The 18,556-nt window shown below is 33.3% G+C and overlaps 2 protein-coding genes across 3 annotated transcripts in view; one reads left to right on the top strand and one right to left on the bottom strand.

The window, feature by feature from the left end:
- MCPH1 (microcephalin 1) overlaps positions 1 to 18,556 on the top strand; it is a 122,607-nt gene that overhangs the window by 30,080 nt on the left and 73,971 nt on the right. Inside the window, exons 10-11 of the mRNA XM_021551276.3 lie at positions 2,119 to 2,281; positions 8,042 to 8,119. Coding sequence (XP_021406951.3) covers positions 2,119 to 2,281; positions 8,042 to 8,119 — 241 coding nt within the window. The remainder of the gene's footprint in view (positions 1 to 2,118; positions 2,282 to 8,041; positions 8,120 to 18,556) is intronic.
- ANGPT2 (angiopoietin 2) overlaps positions 9,657 to 18,556 on the bottom strand; it is a 43,701-nt gene continuing 34,801 nt past the window's right edge. For both annotated transcript variants that reach the window (XM_021551279.2, XM_021551280.2), the window contains 4 exons: positions 18,194 to 18,295; positions 17,504 to 17,670; positions 14,440 to 14,570; positions 9,657 to 13,084 (listed from right to left, as the gene is read on the bottom strand). In XM_021551279.2, the coding sequence (XP_021406954.1) occupies positions 12,924 to 13,084; positions 14,440 to 14,570; positions 17,504 to 17,670; positions 18,194 to 18,295 (561 nt within the window). In that variant the 3' untranslated portion in view covers positions 9,657 to 12,923. The remainder of the gene's footprint in view (positions 13,085 to 14,439; positions 14,571 to 17,503; positions 17,671 to 18,193; positions 18,296 to 18,556) is intronic.

Below are 18,556 nucleotides of genomic sequence, written 5' to 3'. Positions count from 1 at the left end.
TCACTTTAGAGAAGGTAAAGATCATCACTACAGTGCAGATAATAGGGGAAAACAGAGGCTGTGGTCTGCCTGAAAGAGAGCAAATCCTGGCTGAGCTGGGGAATTTTTTTTTTAAACAGGTCATTAATATATTATTTCTTTCATGTTCTTATATGTTGACTTTTCCCACTAGCCAATTACTATTTCATTAAATTAAATTGTCTGGGGATAACAATTGCTTTTCTTCAGAGCCTTTTCATTAAGACTGCTTTTGATAGACTGCAACTGTAGGCATTTATCAGCTTGTAAATGGGTGAAGGGAAAAGAACTGCTTCTGAAACAACTTAGGAACAGAAAACAGTCCTCCAAAACACAACCCAGTGGTCAAAAACCAATCCTAGTACCCAGTAGCTACAGCCTCAAAAGTGGTTCATTAGAATTTACATTTTAAGATGCAGGAGGAGTTCAATGGTTTCATGGCATTGGGTTTTGGGATTATAATAAATGCTGCTCACTGATTAACAACCACGCAGCTATGTAATTTTCTGATTTAAAAATTCAGTGAAATTTTGCTGTGAATTTTCATCCACCAGTTTTTGCATCTGTATCAAGTATAAACTGGTGAGTTTTCTCTGCAATTTGTAAGATGTCTTTGATTCAAGACTTGTACGACAGAAATTTTTCTTCTCCCTGTAAGGAATTTTGTGTGGACACGGGAAGAACTTGGAAAAGGTTCAGGTAAAGCATGGAACATGCAGTCTGGGCAGGGACAGCCCCTTTGGGTTGTAATGTTGCAAAAACATTCACTTTTAGGCTATATCAAGCTAAAGCTCACAAAATGAAAAGGGAATACTAAGAATTCTAGTAACAATCAAAGCTGCCAAGGCCAGAATTCATACCAGAGAGAAGGTTAGTCATAGGATTTTTTTTTAGTATCTCAACATAACAGTATCACCTTTTGATTTAATTGTGACATTAATTTGCTGCACTCTTTTGACTGTTCTTTTTGTTTGTTTGTTTTAAACTTCTTGAAAAATGATTGCTCCAACTTTTTTGCAGTTTTGTTGGGATTCTGCTAAGTAGTGTTTGTTTTAGCTGGGATATTTTGGGAGTTCTAACAGACTTCCTTTCTGTGGAGTTAAGTGTACTGGGAATGAAGCAACCCCAGAGGCTTCTGGAGATACTCTGAGTTTACTTGCATTGTGTCTGTGATTACCTCAGAAGTTTTGTCCTAAAGGATCACCCCTATGATAGTGTGACTGTGTTCAAGGTTGTGACTAATTGCTTTCTCTTGTGTTGCATGGACATTTCCAAATTAATATGGGGAGTAGAGAGGTCACCAGAATTTTGCTTTATTTTATAGATCTTTAAGGATCATTTATAATTGTAAAAATGAGCACTAATAAAAGCAGTAAATTGTTATCATGCAAGTTTTTCTCTTGTGATACCAAGGTCTTCCTGTATTCATAATTATATATTTATGTGCTCCTGCATAGCTATGTAGAGAGCTCAAATTAGAATTCCAGTTTTAGATGGCCATTCTGGAATTTAGATCTAATTTTATGTATTTCATTATAATTGTATTTAAGGATAAGTGAATTTTTAATTGAAACATTGGCATAGATATGTAGGTTGCAAGCCAGATAGAACTTTAGGACTTTTCTAAATTTAGACACAGCATTATTCAGATTCTGAAAATCTGGAGCTTCTTAATGAAAAGCTGTTAAATGTACTGTGTCTGAATGTTTACATTTCTTGGTGATATTTTTTATAGTACTATGAAAGAAACCAAGAATTAGGCTCTGTTGTGTTGGGCATTGTACACAAACAACATAATAGATAATTCTGCACTCAAAAGCTTTTGTTTAAACAGACAAGATAGATGTGGAAGGCTAAAGGACTTTGATGTGCAAGTAGATGTGATTGTGTGATAATGGAAAAGGATCTGTTAGGACTCTGGAGAGGCTAATGAATTTAGGGCTAGCAAGTGGGTAAAGGCTTAGTGAGAAAAGGATAAAAAATGTTTAGTGGGGAAAGAAATTAGATTAATTTGAATTAATATATATGTATATGCTTTTATAATTCTGCCTCCCTCCATTCAATGTTGCGTGGGCTTTTTTACCTTTTCTTCTTTTTTAGGAAGCAAAATACAGTAATTCAGGTCGTGAAGAAACTTGGAGACTTTTTGGTCTCAAATGAAGTGTGTGAAACAACAAGTCATGTAGTTACTGGGAGTCCTCGTCGTACCTTGAATGTAATGCTGGGAATTGCTCGTGGGTGTTGGATTGTTTCTTATGAATGGGTAAGAAATGCTTTTTAACTGTACTACACAATAAATTAAATTTTGTTTGTATAGCTGAAATATCAACCATGTTTGTGTCCATGTTGCCTGCAATGATGCCTATGTTAAGTTATTCAGGATTACTTAGAGTTGGTTCAATTAGATGAAATTTGTCTGTGTGAAGATCTGTTAGTTACAGTTTTTCAGTGCTTAATTTAACCAAAATATTCCTGTATTGTACCTCATTATCTATTTTAGAAAGAGGACTTACCTCATAGATGAGAAACTCATGTCCCATGCATTATTTTTGGACAGATTAATTTCTGCTCAACATTAACCAGCTCACATTATTCAGATTGAGCTTTTTATGGCCTGATATAATATATTTCTGTTATGTTCTGAAATATGTATTGTGTTCAGCATTGGAAAAAATGAAGGGAAATTCTTATTCTTATATTTCACTGCAAATGGGAAAAAAAATGTAAATAAGAATAGTGACGGGGTGGGGAACTTACCTGTCAGCCCAGGCTTAAACCATCTCAATTGCTCACTGTAATAACAGAGATTAACCACTCAATTTGACATTGCAGATGACAGTTTCTCAGCTTTCCTCATGTATCCAGAGCTATAAAACATAGATGGTGAAATTTATATGGAAATGGGTCTTAATCTTATACAGAAAATGGTTGTTGAATAAATAAATTTTGTGGTTTCCTCTTTCTTATAAGTACTTTAAAATTTACTTGTTGGGTGGAAAATAAACTGCTGCCTTTTTGTTTTCAAGATGTCTGGCACTCACCAGTATGACGCTTGTCCTATATGATATATAGGCAGTTTTCTGACATTGTTGTGGTGTATTTCACATTTTTTAAAAGTTCTTGGTGATTCATTTCCCTTGGAATAGAGCGTTTGCATCTTTGGCCACCTTAAGGATCTTGTAATATGCCTTTGTGGCAAAAGAAGACTAATAGCATCTTTGGCTGCATTAAGAGGAACATATTTAGGAAGGAGTTTTGGAGAAGAACATCTCTACAGACTCATTCCAGCTTACTATATGATTCCTTGCATCTATTGATTAAATACACTGAATTATCTGTCCCACACTTAGCTTTGCATGGAGCATTAAGCAAGTCACAATGTAATTGTCACAAGTTACTTTTTCATAACAGGGTGCACAAACACAAAAGCTGCCTTCTTCCTTGAGAAAAAGCTTCAAAAAGCTACTAAGATAGCTAGAGATAGAGATAAGTACTACAAAATAGTTTCCTGTCTTTGTACATAAAGCACTATGGATAATCAGTATACCAACAACTGCTGTCCTAGAATTTCATTGCCCATTTTATGCCCTGCACTTCTTGAACAAATGCATGGTGAAAATATCTACCTATGCTCTTCATACAGCAGTATCAATTGGAAGTGTCCTCCTGTCTTATGGTCTCCCTTGCAGACTCATAATGGGATTGTCTGTATCCCTCATATAATACCAATAAGTTGAATGCAATTGTTCTAAGGATTAGTTTGTCCCTGTAGATATTATTGGATCAAATGCTGATACTGTTTTCACTCATTTTATTGAGCTGCTGTTTAGACAAAGTTCTGAAGTTACTAGGAGAGATGCATGAGAAAGAGCTAGAGACAAACTTCAGATCTCCAGATCAAAAGTTTGTTTGATCTTATAGTACCTGCTTAGCTGGAAGATTGCTATTTTTAATATTTTTAGAACAGTGCTTATCTTTTTTCACAGAGACTAGGTCCAACTTTGCCCATAAATGTGTATTCCCTCAATTTATTTATTTATTTATTTACTTAACTGAGATAAAACAAGAATATTTTTTAAAGAATGTTTCTTCACCTGTTTAAATCATTGAATCATATGATGTAAATGCTTCATTGTCTTGTTTCATATTGTGTCAATGGTCATTTGGCCTTAAGATGGCCAAATACTTTTGTCATCTTTTTACCCAAATTGGTTAACTAGAGAAGAGGAAACTGAAGCTTTACCTAGCCAGAATTGAGGAATTCAGTAGAAAATTATTCAGGAAAATTACATTTAAGAAAATTATCGTCTCCTTTTATTGGTGCAACATAACTGATGCCTTTAAATGTAATCAATTCTACCATTGGTACTTTCACTGATAAAATAGTTCACATTGGATAATGAAAAAAATCAATCAATCAATCAATCAATCTGGAAAAATTAGTAGCACCTTATAAACATAATATTACTTTTGAGCAGTGATGATTATCTTTTGGAGATGTTTGTCAGTGTTTCAAGAATATATTTACCTCTGCATTTTGACTTGTAATGTGGACATAATTTAGTGGTTCTTTTCTTCTGAGAAAAAGTTAAAATGTTATTTTTAGATGGATGTTGGAGAAATACCAAATTTACCATCAGACATTTAAACTTCATAGCACTCCATTTACATTTTCATGAATTTATTGATGTACAAGTACCATATGATCATTCATTGTGCTAGCTGGATAGGTGAGAGACCTTAAATAATTAACCAAATAGTGTGCTTTCAGACTCTTTGAGCTAATTCTTTTGTAACTGCACATTTGAAAACTTCTAGATAGCACTTTTTTTCTCAATAGAAACACACATTCTGAAGTATTTCAGCTGAGAATAATATTGCAAATCATAACTTACTTTTGAATCATATTAATCTGAAGCTTTTTTTGGTGTTGCTTTGAAAATATAACTGGTTGAAAATTTGCCAAAGTCAGAAACAAACTTTCAGTGACTTGGAATGGACAGCTCTTTCCTTTGTTTTCATGAAAACTGAATGTTTTAGTGAGTGGTGACCTAATTATTTACTGCAGGACCTGTTCATGAACTCAGTATCCAATTTTCTTTTTATCTAAGAGAGTAGATATGATGCTTTTATACTCAGTTCCAGAACCATGATAGACGAGCATTAATCCATCTTTTGTTAAGACAAACAAATTTTATTTCTAAACAAAATTCTGTAAATACTACAAGGGTTGATAAAGGTCATTGCTGTAGAATTGGCCTGGAAAATGAAATAGGATTACTTAATCATAACGAATCTTTTGGGTTTATATTTTAATCTGTTTATGTTGTTTTTCAGCTACTTTTGATGAAAACATAATTTTGGTACTATAAGGACATGATGTATATGTAATACAGCACGATACATCTGTTCCTGCTCAAGTTTATTTATGAAGAATTTTTTTAATGTAGTCTTTATATGAATTTTATTCAAAGTTACAACTTTCTTGGTTCATTTAAAGTTGATTTGTATTGTGATTAAAAGAGAAATTACATTAACAAGTTTCCTTTATGGTCAATAAATATCTACAGCTATAAGTATAAAGTGAAGAGGCTTTAATATTCTTATTGTAAATTGTTAGAAGTAATTATAAAAAATATACACAGGTACCACCCTAAAATTTATAACTTAAAATCCTAAGTTGCAGTCTCAACTGTATTTTTTTAACAAGTTACAATACTTTTCTTAGCTGAACATTGCAATGCATTATTAGGTTTTGAATATTATTTAAAGGTCGTTGATTTATTAATGTACTTAAATGTTATTTTTATGTTTGATATGATATAATGACTGTAGAAATTATTTTATCTTTTTGCACAGCTGTTGCATTTTCAAGTATTTGATTGTGCTTTTTCTAAAAGTAAACATAGTATTCTTTGGATGTTTTGTAATCAAGTTTAGCAGTAAGTCTAAGGATAATGCTGCATTTCATTTTCAGAAAAAAAATCACTCTTCATTTCCAATAGTTTGCAAAATTGGACACCTCTCTTCATAAGTCAAACATCACTTTTCACATCAAACAAGGCAACAGCTTTTGTAGAAGTTCACATTTGAGGTTGTTGGTTTCCCTGGAAGTCATCAGGCATAAGATACTTTGACTGAAAACTGTAGAACTTATTTAGAAAATAATTTTTTTATGAAAACTGAATTTGCAATTTACTGCTTGTAGCAACAGATTTGGGGCAAAAGAGCCCTTTATAGAAGCTTTTTTTCTTACAAGCAATTGGGCCATTTTGTAACGTTTACATTGCTAGTTTATGATCAATTTGTTCAGCTTAGAATTTTCCATTAGTGAGCTGTAATGTTGTAAAGGATAACTTTACCATGCTCAGTATATACAATGCCAGTTTTTATCTATGGGGAATATTTCATAGAGTCATTCACGAATTTTAAAAGGTAACATTTTATAATTTAAATTTAAACTAATAATATATGCATTTGTATAGCAGAGTATTTCAGTCATTGTGAATCAAGCATGGGAATAATTTCAGACCCTGAGGAAATTCAGCTTGTTCTAAGATGAATAATGACAACTATTTAATAGTGCATGGCTGTGCTAATGACTTAATCTATTTGAAATGGCTAGAGAGCTATTTAGGGAAGGTATGAGAGAGGCTGAATTACCCTAAAACAGGGATTTGCTTTCTGACAAATTCCATATATCCCATTTAGGGGGTATATGTCTGCTTCTTGTTCAGTTAGCTTCATTTGCTCTAGGAGCAACAGGATGTCTCACTGGTTGGTATCATTGCTTTTTTTGAACTTAAGGGGTACCAGATGGCAATTACAGAAGAGACATTGTGAAGCTCAAATACTTTAAATAAGATAAGTTGTTGAATTGAGTGACAGTGGACAAACTGGCAAGGAAGATACCAGTGTTTTACCTCTGGGAGAAGCTTCATGGCTCACCACTTATAAAAACAATAAAAAAAAAGAATCTCATCTTCCATCAGAATGGTCTTCAGAATTTAGGCTGTCTACAAATTAGGAGTAGAATGTCCTTTATTGTGATTCAAGGGCAGAGCCAATGTAGGAACTTTCTCTTGTTGATAGTTCTGAAGAATGTTTAGAAAATCAATCCATAAAAAATGCTGCATGGAGTAGTTTGGGGAAAGTTTTACAAAAAAAAAAATTAAATATCAGAAATTGGAACTACAACCATTTTAAGTAGGTTTTTTCTGTTAAACATTTGGTGGTGGTCCTGATTGGAACAGAAGTCTGCAAGTCTGGCACACAGTTTTAAGATTACTATTCTCTAAAGATCATACTGGTCCAGTGTTTCAGAGCTCAGTTGCACACAAATGATTATGTGTTTTCTGCAGAGTCAGTGTTCTGCAGTCTTCTTTTGTGCTCTAGAGTATGACACTGACAAAGGAGGTTACCACAGAGCAAGAAATTGATTATTCTTCTTTTTTCAGGATGATTTATATATGTAATGTGGATTCTATGCAATAGTTGCATAATCCTTTTAGTAGTAGGGGTCCCATATTGTTTGACATCTTCATTTATGATCTGGATGATGGGGAAGAATGCACCCTCAGCAAGTTTGCAGATGTTAGAAAACTGTGAGGAGTGTTTGATCCACCAGATGGGTGTTCCTGTTCAGATAGACTTTGACAAGCTAGAGAAATGAGCCAACAGGAACCTCATGAAAGTCAACGATTACTGAACTGAGAGAGCAGAACTGGTATGACTTCCCTTTTCAAATTTTTTGCTCTATGTATTGTGATTAAAAAATAGTTGAGTTTTTGAATAGCCTCACAATGTTTTAAAATTTAATATAGCTGTGCATAGAAGTATGACTGATATTTCAATGGTTTATTTTAGTTATAAAAATTGTATCTTTCTTATTTATTGATTTTTCAGCAAATGATTTGGTTTGGGTAAATGAAATAGCAAACCAGCTATTGTAACTTCTAATTACACGTTCCAAAAGTTTATTTTAGAAATTTTAAAATTCTACTTACCACTTACTTTATTTTAGGTTCTGTGGTCTTTGGAATTAGGCCATTGGATCTCAGAGGAACCATATGAGCTTTCATCCAGCTTCCCTGCAGCTCCTGTAAGTTTAATGGTCCTTTAAGCTTGTGAACCTTCTTTTGTTTATCTGGGAAATTATTTGCCCTGTAAATAGGTTTTGTGAATAAAGAAGCCTACTAGAAAAATATTTTTTTAAAGCAGATACTGTGAGGAGTTATTTTCTTCTTCATCCAATACTTTTTGAAGTGTGTGCAAAAACTTTGGTACATGTGAAAAACACAAAATGTTGATTCACCAATTAACACCTGAATAAACCAGCATCTTACTGAAGTATAAATGTACTTTAATTTTATTTCTATTTTTACCTGTGTACAAATTGGAGAGGCATGTTACTGCCAAATGGAAATATTTGCAGGTCAAGGACTCAGTTTTTTTGGCCCAGAAATTACTTGGGCAATGGAAAATTACTGTGGTCTTCTAGAACTGCTAAGTAGGAAAAAATGAAGCATTTTTCCTGCCTCTAATAATCATTCTCAAGTACTGAATTAGGAACTAGTGCACAAATGGGTATGTGGGGGCATGATGTACCTGTGTAGACCTCAATACACTTCATGTGTTGTAATTGATTAAACAGGAATTTTATTTTGGTTTTAAAACAAGTAGAATTCTAGCTGGTTAATAGTCAATCATTCCAATAATTTTCCCTCCCCTAAATTAATGTCTGCAATTTGTTTCTCAAAGTTTCTTACCAGCTTTGAAGAAAGTACAGTTAATGGGGTATGAAATTTATTTTTACTATAATTTTATTAACTGTTAAGAACTTCTATTTAGCATTCCAAATCTATAACTTATGTAAATTTACATATCCATCATTAATATGTATTATTTGTTTCATGATTGTAAGGTGTATGTTCTCAAAGTTTAGGGGAACTGTAGCAGTTAATCTCAAATAACTGCTTAACCCTTAAAGAAATTAATTATCCATGATAATTTCATACTTTTTTATAAAATGAGAAGGTAGATTGTTTTATATAGCAAATACAGTAAGAATGGCAAAACTTAATGTGAAAAATAAATAAGAAGCATGTTCTTTTTTCCCCTTTTCTGTATTTCTATGAAAAAATCTACACTGAATTTCATATTAAATTGCTTTGAGTTTTCTGTTTCTTTTCAGACTACCTTGATTAATAACAAAGTATGCTATCAATAACAATGTACATAGCATTCTTTAGAAGTGATTCCTCCTGGTTTGTGGTTTGGTTTTTTTTTTTTTTTGAGATCCCATTTAGAGGTTTTATTCCTGAAGCCAAAGCAAGGAGAATCTGAGAGATGGTGAGAATGTAAAATTAAGGGAGATTAGTGTTGTGCTAAGAACCTGAATCACTTCTTTTTGCAGTGTGCTGTTCTTGCAAAGGAACAAAGTTGGAGTCTGAGGCAATATTTCCACAACCATTCCTTATTTAGTCACTCTAATTTCTTACTGTAACACATACCATATTTTTTTAAACATGCAATTATTATTTGCGCATTAATTTATTAATGTATTTTTATTTGCTTTTTTCTTTTTTTCTTGTTTATTTCCTGCTTCCTACAAAGTACTTAGAGAAAATGGAAGTACATTCTAGTTTCACAGACTGTTTATTTGATTACAGGAAGGAATTAAAAGTAGGGGTTACCTTGCTGTTATGTTTTACTTGTTTGTACCAAGTCCAAAACAGTTTTTGCAGCCTTCTGTTTCCTATTATTGCCTTCCTTCTGACATGTCCTCCTGTTGCTTCACTTTGGTGTTTGGAGTTCAAGCCATGCAATCTTCTTTAGATGAAATGTCATTTAAAGACATATTCCCTCTAAAATGTTACATTGGTGTTGATAAATTGATCCCTTTTCCCCCAAAATGAAGTCTCATTAAATAATTGATCCATTCAATGTCTACATCAGTACTTTTGATCACTTTCCCAGAACAGTCATCAAAAAGCCTTAAATTTTATAAACTTTTTTTTCAACAAATCAAAAGTAGCTGTTTAAAATTAAATTATTTTAGTCATACAGGGTTTTCTTACTAAAATAATGAAAGTTGGTGTCAACTAGAAATTACCACTGCTTTTCTTGCCAGGTTGAGTATTCAGATGCCATCATGGCTTTTAAGGATTTTTGAGGATTTTTGTTTTGTTGGCTTTATTTTTCTCTTTCCTTTTATTATTGGTGTGGATATGCTTACTATCTCAAATATTGGGAGTATTTTCTTTAGTTGTCTGATTAAATCTACCAACACAGGAAATGCAGTAATGTAGACCTGTCATTTCTATTAAATTTCATAGAATCATAAAGTATTTTAGATTAGCAGAGACCTCTGAAGGTTGCCTAGTTCAACACTGTGTTCCAAGGGACTTGTCCAATCTACCCTTCTGGTAATAAATGAATAAATGAAAAGGAAAATTCACTTTCCTCAGTTCCAAATTGTATTTACTGCCTGTTGTTCCTGTCTCATAGCAGAGCACCTCCAAGAAGGGTCTAGCTTTGTCCTCCTTATACCCTCAATCAGGTACCATTGAGGTCTCCCCTTCCCTTTCTCTGCTCAAGGCTGAGAAACGACATCTCTTAAGGCTTCTCTTGGTATGCTGTATGCTTGTTGGTATGTGTGGCCCCTCTACTAATGTGATGACTCTTCTAGACTTTTCTCTAAGACATTTCTTGAAAATTCGTGAAAGCAATTTTGGGAAGTATTTTTTCTTTAGTTTGGGATATGTATATCATTACAAGTTTTCTATGAAAAATAGTAAAATACTAAACAGTTATTTCAAATACATAGAGATTATTTTATGGAACTCTTGAGACAGTAACTATTAATTTACATTCTTTAGGTTTATATAAAATCAGATCATGAAGTAATATTAGAAATATTATTTTGTCTCTGCTACACTTAGTAATGATGACACACATTTTCAGTGAAGAATTGCGGTGGTGTGAGTGGTGGGGTACTCTGACAGCACCTTTAATGATTGTCAGTATAAAATGGAGAGATTTATTCAGTCTTTCTCAAAACCATTTAGTATTTTCAAGATAGAAACATAGAATCATCAAGGTTAAGAGAGACCTACAGGATCATCCAGTCCAACTGTCCACCCAGCACTTCCACTGTAACCTGTAAACAGCATCACCCACCAGATCCAGATGCCTCTTGAACACCTCTAGGAATAGTGACTCCACAACCTCTCTGGGCAACCTGTTCCAATGCCTGACCACTGAAACACTGAAATTTTTTTTCTAATATTTAATCTGAATCTGCCCAGTCTCAGTTTAAGGCCAGAAGAGAGATCAGACCCCACCTCACTACAGCCTCCTTTCAGGTGATTGTAGGGAGTGATGAGGTCCCCCCTGAGCCTTCTCTTCTCCATCTAAACAATCCCAGATCCCTCAACCCTCCTCATGCAATATTTTTTCTAGACCCTTCACAAGCCCTGTTGCCCTTACAGCACCTTTTGTTAAGTTAGCTTCCAGAAATATGTCTGGGGTTATTTTTGGGTTAAGTGTTTGCATTGTAACTAATTCAGTCATCTACTGAAATCAAAGTTTTACAAAAATATTAGGCAAAGAATGAGCATGAGAATTAAAAACTAAACTTAATTTTGAGTAAAACCTACACTAAATTATTGTGATGTATGAAAAAATATCTTCTCAATCTGATTTGCAATTTTAAATCATATAGTAGTAAAATGAAGGGAAAAAAAAAAAAAGGAAAGATTACCCAGTAGAGTAATTTATTCACATTGTGGTGTATATTGAGGGCCTACCCACAGAGAATTTTTAGGAAGAAGTCCTAACCTCACTGAAAAAAAAATATACTGTGACCTTAGATAATTCTCAGATTATTTTTCTTCCTGTTCTTAAAATGTAGTAATTTGTAACTTAAGTCATAAGCATAAATTTAATTGTATTAAAGAACATGCATATGTTTTTCAGGTAGGTTATTTTTACAAAACATGTAGTTATATTACATCACCAGGTGATACATGATTGTCATAGACAACTGGACATCTGGTGTTAATGCCGTTGTCTCACTTTACAAAATACTGGTCAGTTATTTTACAGGTAAATAACAAGTGAAGAAAAAAAAGTGCAATCTTCATAAAAATGTATAGGAATACATGGTATATTGTAATTCATAGGGATTTTCTGTAATTTAAAGACAGTGACTGAAACAGACTGAAAAAATGATGACTTTTGTAAATGGTATTTCCCAAAAATAAATGCAAACTGCTTAAATGCTATTTGTCCTCTGTTAAACATAGTCATACAGGCTAGTGGAAAAAAACCTCAAATAAGTATAAGAAATTGTTCAGGAGACTATGGGGGAAAAGACTGTATTCCCTAACTATAGGATTGAGCTAATTACAGAAAAGTATTTTTTTAATGTACATATAGGGCACACATGACACAGAAAGATAAATAGTTCTAGATCTAGCTAAAACTAAGCTAGAACTAGCTAAGTGTTTTATATTAATGTTTAAAGTTCAGTGGTGAAGCAAAATGCATATTCCTAAAACTATTTTAGGTTTTTCTTCACAGTTCCAGTTATTTACTAACACATACATAACATAATGATCAGTAAAACAGAGTCCTTAAGTTCTCTGATGTTTTCTTGGATGTTCTTTTTATTGAGTCATTTGGCCAAATCACTGTTATATCAGGTCAACGCTTTAGACATTGTGTCTGGTTGCATAATATAAGCTTTAGCTGATCAAGGTGATTGCAATTCAGGAACTGTACTGAACTGACACTTCAGAACGCTAGAGCATGTTTCTGGATTTGAAAAAATGAGACAAGTTGTTTGGTAAAATAAGTCTTTGAAGACTATACAATACATAATTCACATAATGACAAAGCATTTAGAAATCTGCTGGTCGAATCATCATAGTTGTAGCTTTGAGAGAGTATCCTGAGCCCTTCCAGTAGTACCACTTGATCCCATTAAACTTGTTGTTGTTTTGTCGTAATGGATAATACATTCCATTGAGGTTAGAAGGACCACATGCATCAAACCACCATCCTGCAAGACAGAAGACAAACATCAGCAGAAGTAATTCTCAAAATAGTATTTAAGGTCACTTTGTTGTCTGGAAATGAGAAAGAAATCAAAACCCAGTTTTTTGTTCTTAACGATTTGGAAATGTCGATGTAAAATACTTGCCCCAAACTCAGGAAAGAAATGTATTTGTGTATCAACTCTATTTTCTTGAATCTTGCACAGAACATTGTATTTGAAAATTGAGAAAGGAAAGTGTTCAATCAATTTATTATCCACATCAAACATTTCAGACAGTCTGAGGGCATAACTCGAACTATAATGATACTGAGTTGCCTTTGGTTTTATCTACTCTTTGGTAAACTGTTTTTCACAGATTTAAACTCCTTTCTTAATTCTTTCTAGAGCAATTACTCAGTTCTCTGGGATGTTCAGTTCAAAACCTCCGGAAACTTCATAAGAAGGAAAAGGAGAAAAAACAGCCCAAATGTACTTTGTATCCATATAGTCCTGACTTCTTAGTGGGTCATAAGCAAAAATTATTTTTATTAATAAAATAATATTTTTATATTTCTGTTATGGTGACGATAGTGTGTGTGTTCTGTTTTGCAGGGCAGTATTCCAACTATCCTTTTGGATAAACTGAAGCTGTCTTTTTTTCTTGCAGCTTGTGCTATAGGAAAATGAACAATTGCTTAAGAGGTAACAGGAAGAGAAGCCAAATATACAAAGCACTTGTTTACATTTCAGAATGTGGAATACTAGATTAACAAATTATATAGAATTACTTGTGTAGTTGAAGATAAAAATACCACCTAGAACTCAAATATAACTAGTGAACAATCATTAGAAGATTGTAGATATATCTGTGGTATATCTCTACCACTTTATAACTATATTGAAATAAGGAATTAACTTCTTGTACCCTTCAGTGGCACTTGTAGCACACAGCAGCTCTTGGGGGTTTTCATTCTTGAGTAGTTAGGGAAAGGGCTTATGCCTAAAGAATCGGGAGCCATTTCACTGACAGCTGAATCTCTGAAAGAGGTTTTTTGCAGGGAGTTGTATTTTGATCTCTGAATGTATGTCATTCCTTGGAAGAGGAATCTGCTGTGTCTCTGATGAGTTCCACAATTAGAGACTTTCTTGTACCCCAACTTCAGGGACTTATTTTCCCTTCAGTTTTCACTTCTCTGGTTTTATTTTAACTAATTTTTGTCAAATAGTAAAATACTTCATTTACTTGAGAGGCTGAAGTATTTCTATCTGTGAGTTTTGAACTTTTTTAATAATCAAAATTTACTAAGTCAAATTTATCTCATAGACAATTTCAGTGCCAATAAAAATAGGAAGACTGAGAAACATAAAAACATTCATACCTCCTGTTAGCATTTGTGAACATTTGCAAATACATTTGTCATTGTCTGCATCCTTTGTGCTAAAATCATTTCCTGGTTGGCTTATACTACTTATTTTGCCCGCTGTCCCAGTAAGTCCTTTAAGGTAAATCCTGTAGAAGTGAAAAATGGAAAAACAATTATTACGTGGAAGTTGATGGTAGATGTCTGAAAAATAATGATGGAATAATTTGCAATAAATATCCTGTTCAAATAGTTAAATTCTGTTCTGGCCACTGTACTGCTGAAGCTGTTTTTCAGTACAATGTTTTCATATGAACAGAAACGGTCAGCATAATATTCTAATGAACATGTGTTTGTTCAAGTCATATTAGAAGAAAAAGAGAGCAAGTAGGTAGTAACTTCTAGGATTTTTCATACAGATCTTGCATTTATTAATATTGAAATATAGTGAATACTGTTGTTCTTCAATGCAACAGTACATGCAATTAATTTTATTACATTCAAAAGTTTTAAATCAAAAATTATTTTATTCCTATTTTGCTGGTAGTATAACACAGCAATTTAGCATTACAACCCCATGTATATGAGATGACAGCCTTACTAGGAGTATTATTCTGAGCTAGTAAATGATATTTTAGAAGTTTCTCAATATTTCCCTTTCCATTGTCCTAGTTACTTATCCTTTTCACATTATTCATAAATTTTAGTGTTAGCTGATCACAAGTATTTCAGTTTGCTTCAATTTCCAGGCAAGGTGAGCTTTCAGTGAGGCTGCTGCTGTTGGGATGTACTTGCATGGGTGCCAGTGCAGTTTCAGTGGGGAGAGACTCAAGACACTGAACTGGGGAGGACAATTACACAGCTATTCTTGTGTTACCTTGAATTGGAAGGACTTGAACCCTCTGCTCCCACAGTATCTTTTTGGTGATTGCATTTCTGTGTCAAATAGCTCATGGTTCTCAGAGGTATTCTATTTGTTTAAAGAGGAGATCTGACTGAGGAGAAATAACTTGTCCCCCAGTCAGTCTTCATCTTGCATGTAATTCTCTGTTTATGATAGAAATTGTCTTTGGTAGTTTAACAAATTATTTTAACCTATTTTATATTCCCTATTTTAAAATATAATTAATTTTTGTTCATTTAGGTTTCAAAGTATCAGTATATTACACATTTTCTTTAAAACATCTTTTAAAAAAATTACTGGTTTTTCTTAAGATGAGTTCAAAATTATGTGAGCCAATTTCTAACATAAATTATATTAAAGGTTCCAAGTATACTGTAGGAGCCTAGGCTGGGTCTTCAATCATCTGAAGTCTAATATAAGCATAGTATTATTTATTTGTGATTAACAATACATTTTTAAAGGTACAGTTCAGTAAAACAGAAGATGAGGGGCAATGGATGGTAATTGAAATTAGATGTTCTGACTGCATATCAGAAAAGCTTTCTACCATGAGGAAAGACAAGTAGGTTGTAATCTTGGGAGGTTAATATGAAGAAATTTCAGAATGTATTACTCTTTTTAATATAATGGATCACAGAATCAATAAATCATTTCAGTTGGAAGGGACCTTAAAGGTCATCTAGATCCAACCCATTTGCCATGGGCAGGGACACCTTCCACTAGATCAGGTTGCTCAAAGCCCCATTCAGCCTGGCCTTGAAAAATGCTAGGGATAGGGCATGGAAGATGTTCTTGACTGAATACTTTCTTTAAGTTTTTTTCTTTTTCTAATGTTAAATATATTCTTTAAACCACTCCATTTTATGATGATTTCTTTGTTTGGCTGCATATTGTAATAAAATTGCTTTTACCATCGTAGTTTTCAGTAATTATCTTTTAATATTGTAAATGGAGAAAGGTAATCACCCATTTTGCAAAAGTTGCCTTTCTAAGTATTTTAAAGCATTATTTCTTTTTTTAAATTTCTGCTGTAGATTCTGACTGTTTCCAGATGAAAAAATATTTACTTTGGAGTTGAGACAGCTAAATACTACCGAGGCATTAAGATCTAACATTTTATGGGGGGCAGATGCTAATAGTTTTGAATTGCTTTGTTTGCATATAAGACCTGAATTGAAATAGCAGCATCAGGTGTCTCTGGTGTCAGGATTACTTTATTTACAACACATAGTTGCTAGAGATCTTGGAGAAATTAATCTAAATGTAGACAATTTTTCTGTCCACCCAAAGCTCCATGAATCTGCAAGACTCTTACAAAAGAAACATTTAACGGACTTTGTAGTAGGAAAGCATCTGTTATACTGTGAAGCGTTTAGTTTCTTTTATAATAAATCAAACTATTTATTGCATTTACAGAGAGCCTGGTGAATTAACTATGAAATACCTATGTATTTCAGCTGTAGCTGGTACTATTTCAGAATATGTAATACTATGATACTATTTAAAGTATATAATACTATGATAATATTTCTATAAAATATTTATTTTAGATTTGTATTATTTATTTTAACCAAGAATTTAGAAGAAATTGTGAATTTTTATATTTTACAGGATTAGAGCATAAATAATAGGTCCATTAAAAGTTGGTCTTTAAATTGACAAGTTGGTGATGGGTGAAAGGCACATTTGCTCCATTTTTCCAAGTAGGAAAGTTCTTGAGAATCTTAGCCAGTGGCTTATGGAAGAATAAGGCCACCTCACCTCAGTGTGCTCTTTATGACAACAACAGTTCCTAGAAGCCACTGACAAGAAAAATCCTTGCAGTATAATTAATCTTCATCATCCACCTTCCAGAAATGTATTTATTGCAGGGAATCAGGATTTGATAGCAACGACTGACAGGTTCCTCTTGTCTTAATGACTGTGCACTGTCACTATATTGGCATGTATCCTGTCTTATTCCCTACTATCTCATCATCTTTGTGTTTTGTGTGTTATACTCACCCAGGATGCACATTTTCTCCTCTGGAAAAACAAATTATTTTTTTAGGCAAGAGATGAAAAATGGAAAAAACATTACTTTCTGAGTGAGCTGAAAAATAATCATGATTTGTATGAAATAAGGCCATGCATCTATAGTGTAGAAAGATTGCTATCAGGTCTGATTTTTCTGCTTACCTGTATTTTTGTTCTTCACTTGCTAGAGAGAAGTGGTCATACAATGAGTATGCCTCGTTTCCTTCCCAGTCTTTCAGTTGTATTTTAAGAACATAACGCTTCTGATTAGTCAGTTGAGAAACAAACTCATTTCCCAGCCAGTACTCCCCAGCAGGATCACCAAATCCCTGTAATTCAAGTTGTATATTTAAATTGCTTTGTTTAGGTGGGTTTTTATCCTTTGAGTTTGAAATTATCATTTATCAGTTTTTAAGTTTAATAGTTTTCAGCCGGTCAACTAAGAATTTTGCTGTATCCATGGAGGTTATTGATCTGTAATGTTTCAAAAAGTTTATTTCAGCAAGGACAAGCTCAGGAATCTGAAACAGTGAATCAATATTGCTTAATAGATTTGGAGCAGTTTCTAATGTTGCCACTAGAAACACAAATATAAACAACTCAAAAAATGTAGACATATGATGGAACAGTTGATTAAAAAAAAGGAAGGTTTCTCTTTAAAAACATCACACTTGCAAGTCTGCTTAGGCAAACAACTTACATTATTCTGACATATTCAAAATTAGCATTTGTGGACAAAGACAACTTTTTAAGGTTGCTTGCATTCTAAGGATACTATTGATAAAACTTTAGCATATTAGATTTCAGATAATAATAACAGCTGATACTAAGGCTTCAGAGAACATTGTTTACCATCTTGTACTCCTTCCACGTCCGGTGGAAGTCCACACTGCCATCTTCTCGTTTCTGAATAACTGTCCAGCCTCCTCCACCAGTTTCCATGTCACAGTAGGCCTACCAGAGTAAGCATGTAACAGCCTAAGTGCATGCAGTCACAGCAAAACAAAACCAGAAATCATGTAATTTGCATCATTCTATATAGTGGTAAGTCATGTGCAAAGTATGAGTTAACCTAAAAATATAAGTTTGCATAGCTTTCATACAAATCAGTTGTGGTTATCCACAAATAAATGTGATTCCTCAGTATATAGCACACTAAACAGAATACCTTAACAAATGACATCTTTCATTTCTCCATCTTTTTTGTGAGAGATG

The sequence above is a fragment of the Lonchura striata genome, chromosome 3 (genome assembly GCF_046129695.1).
Source record: "Lonchura striata isolate bLonStr1 chromosome 3, bLonStr1.mat, whole genome shotgun sequence".
Lineage (NCBI taxonomy): Eukaryota > Metazoa > Chordata > Aves > Passeriformes > Estrildidae > Lonchura > Lonchura striata.
This window is presented reverse-complemented; position numbering and strand designations above follow the sequence as displayed.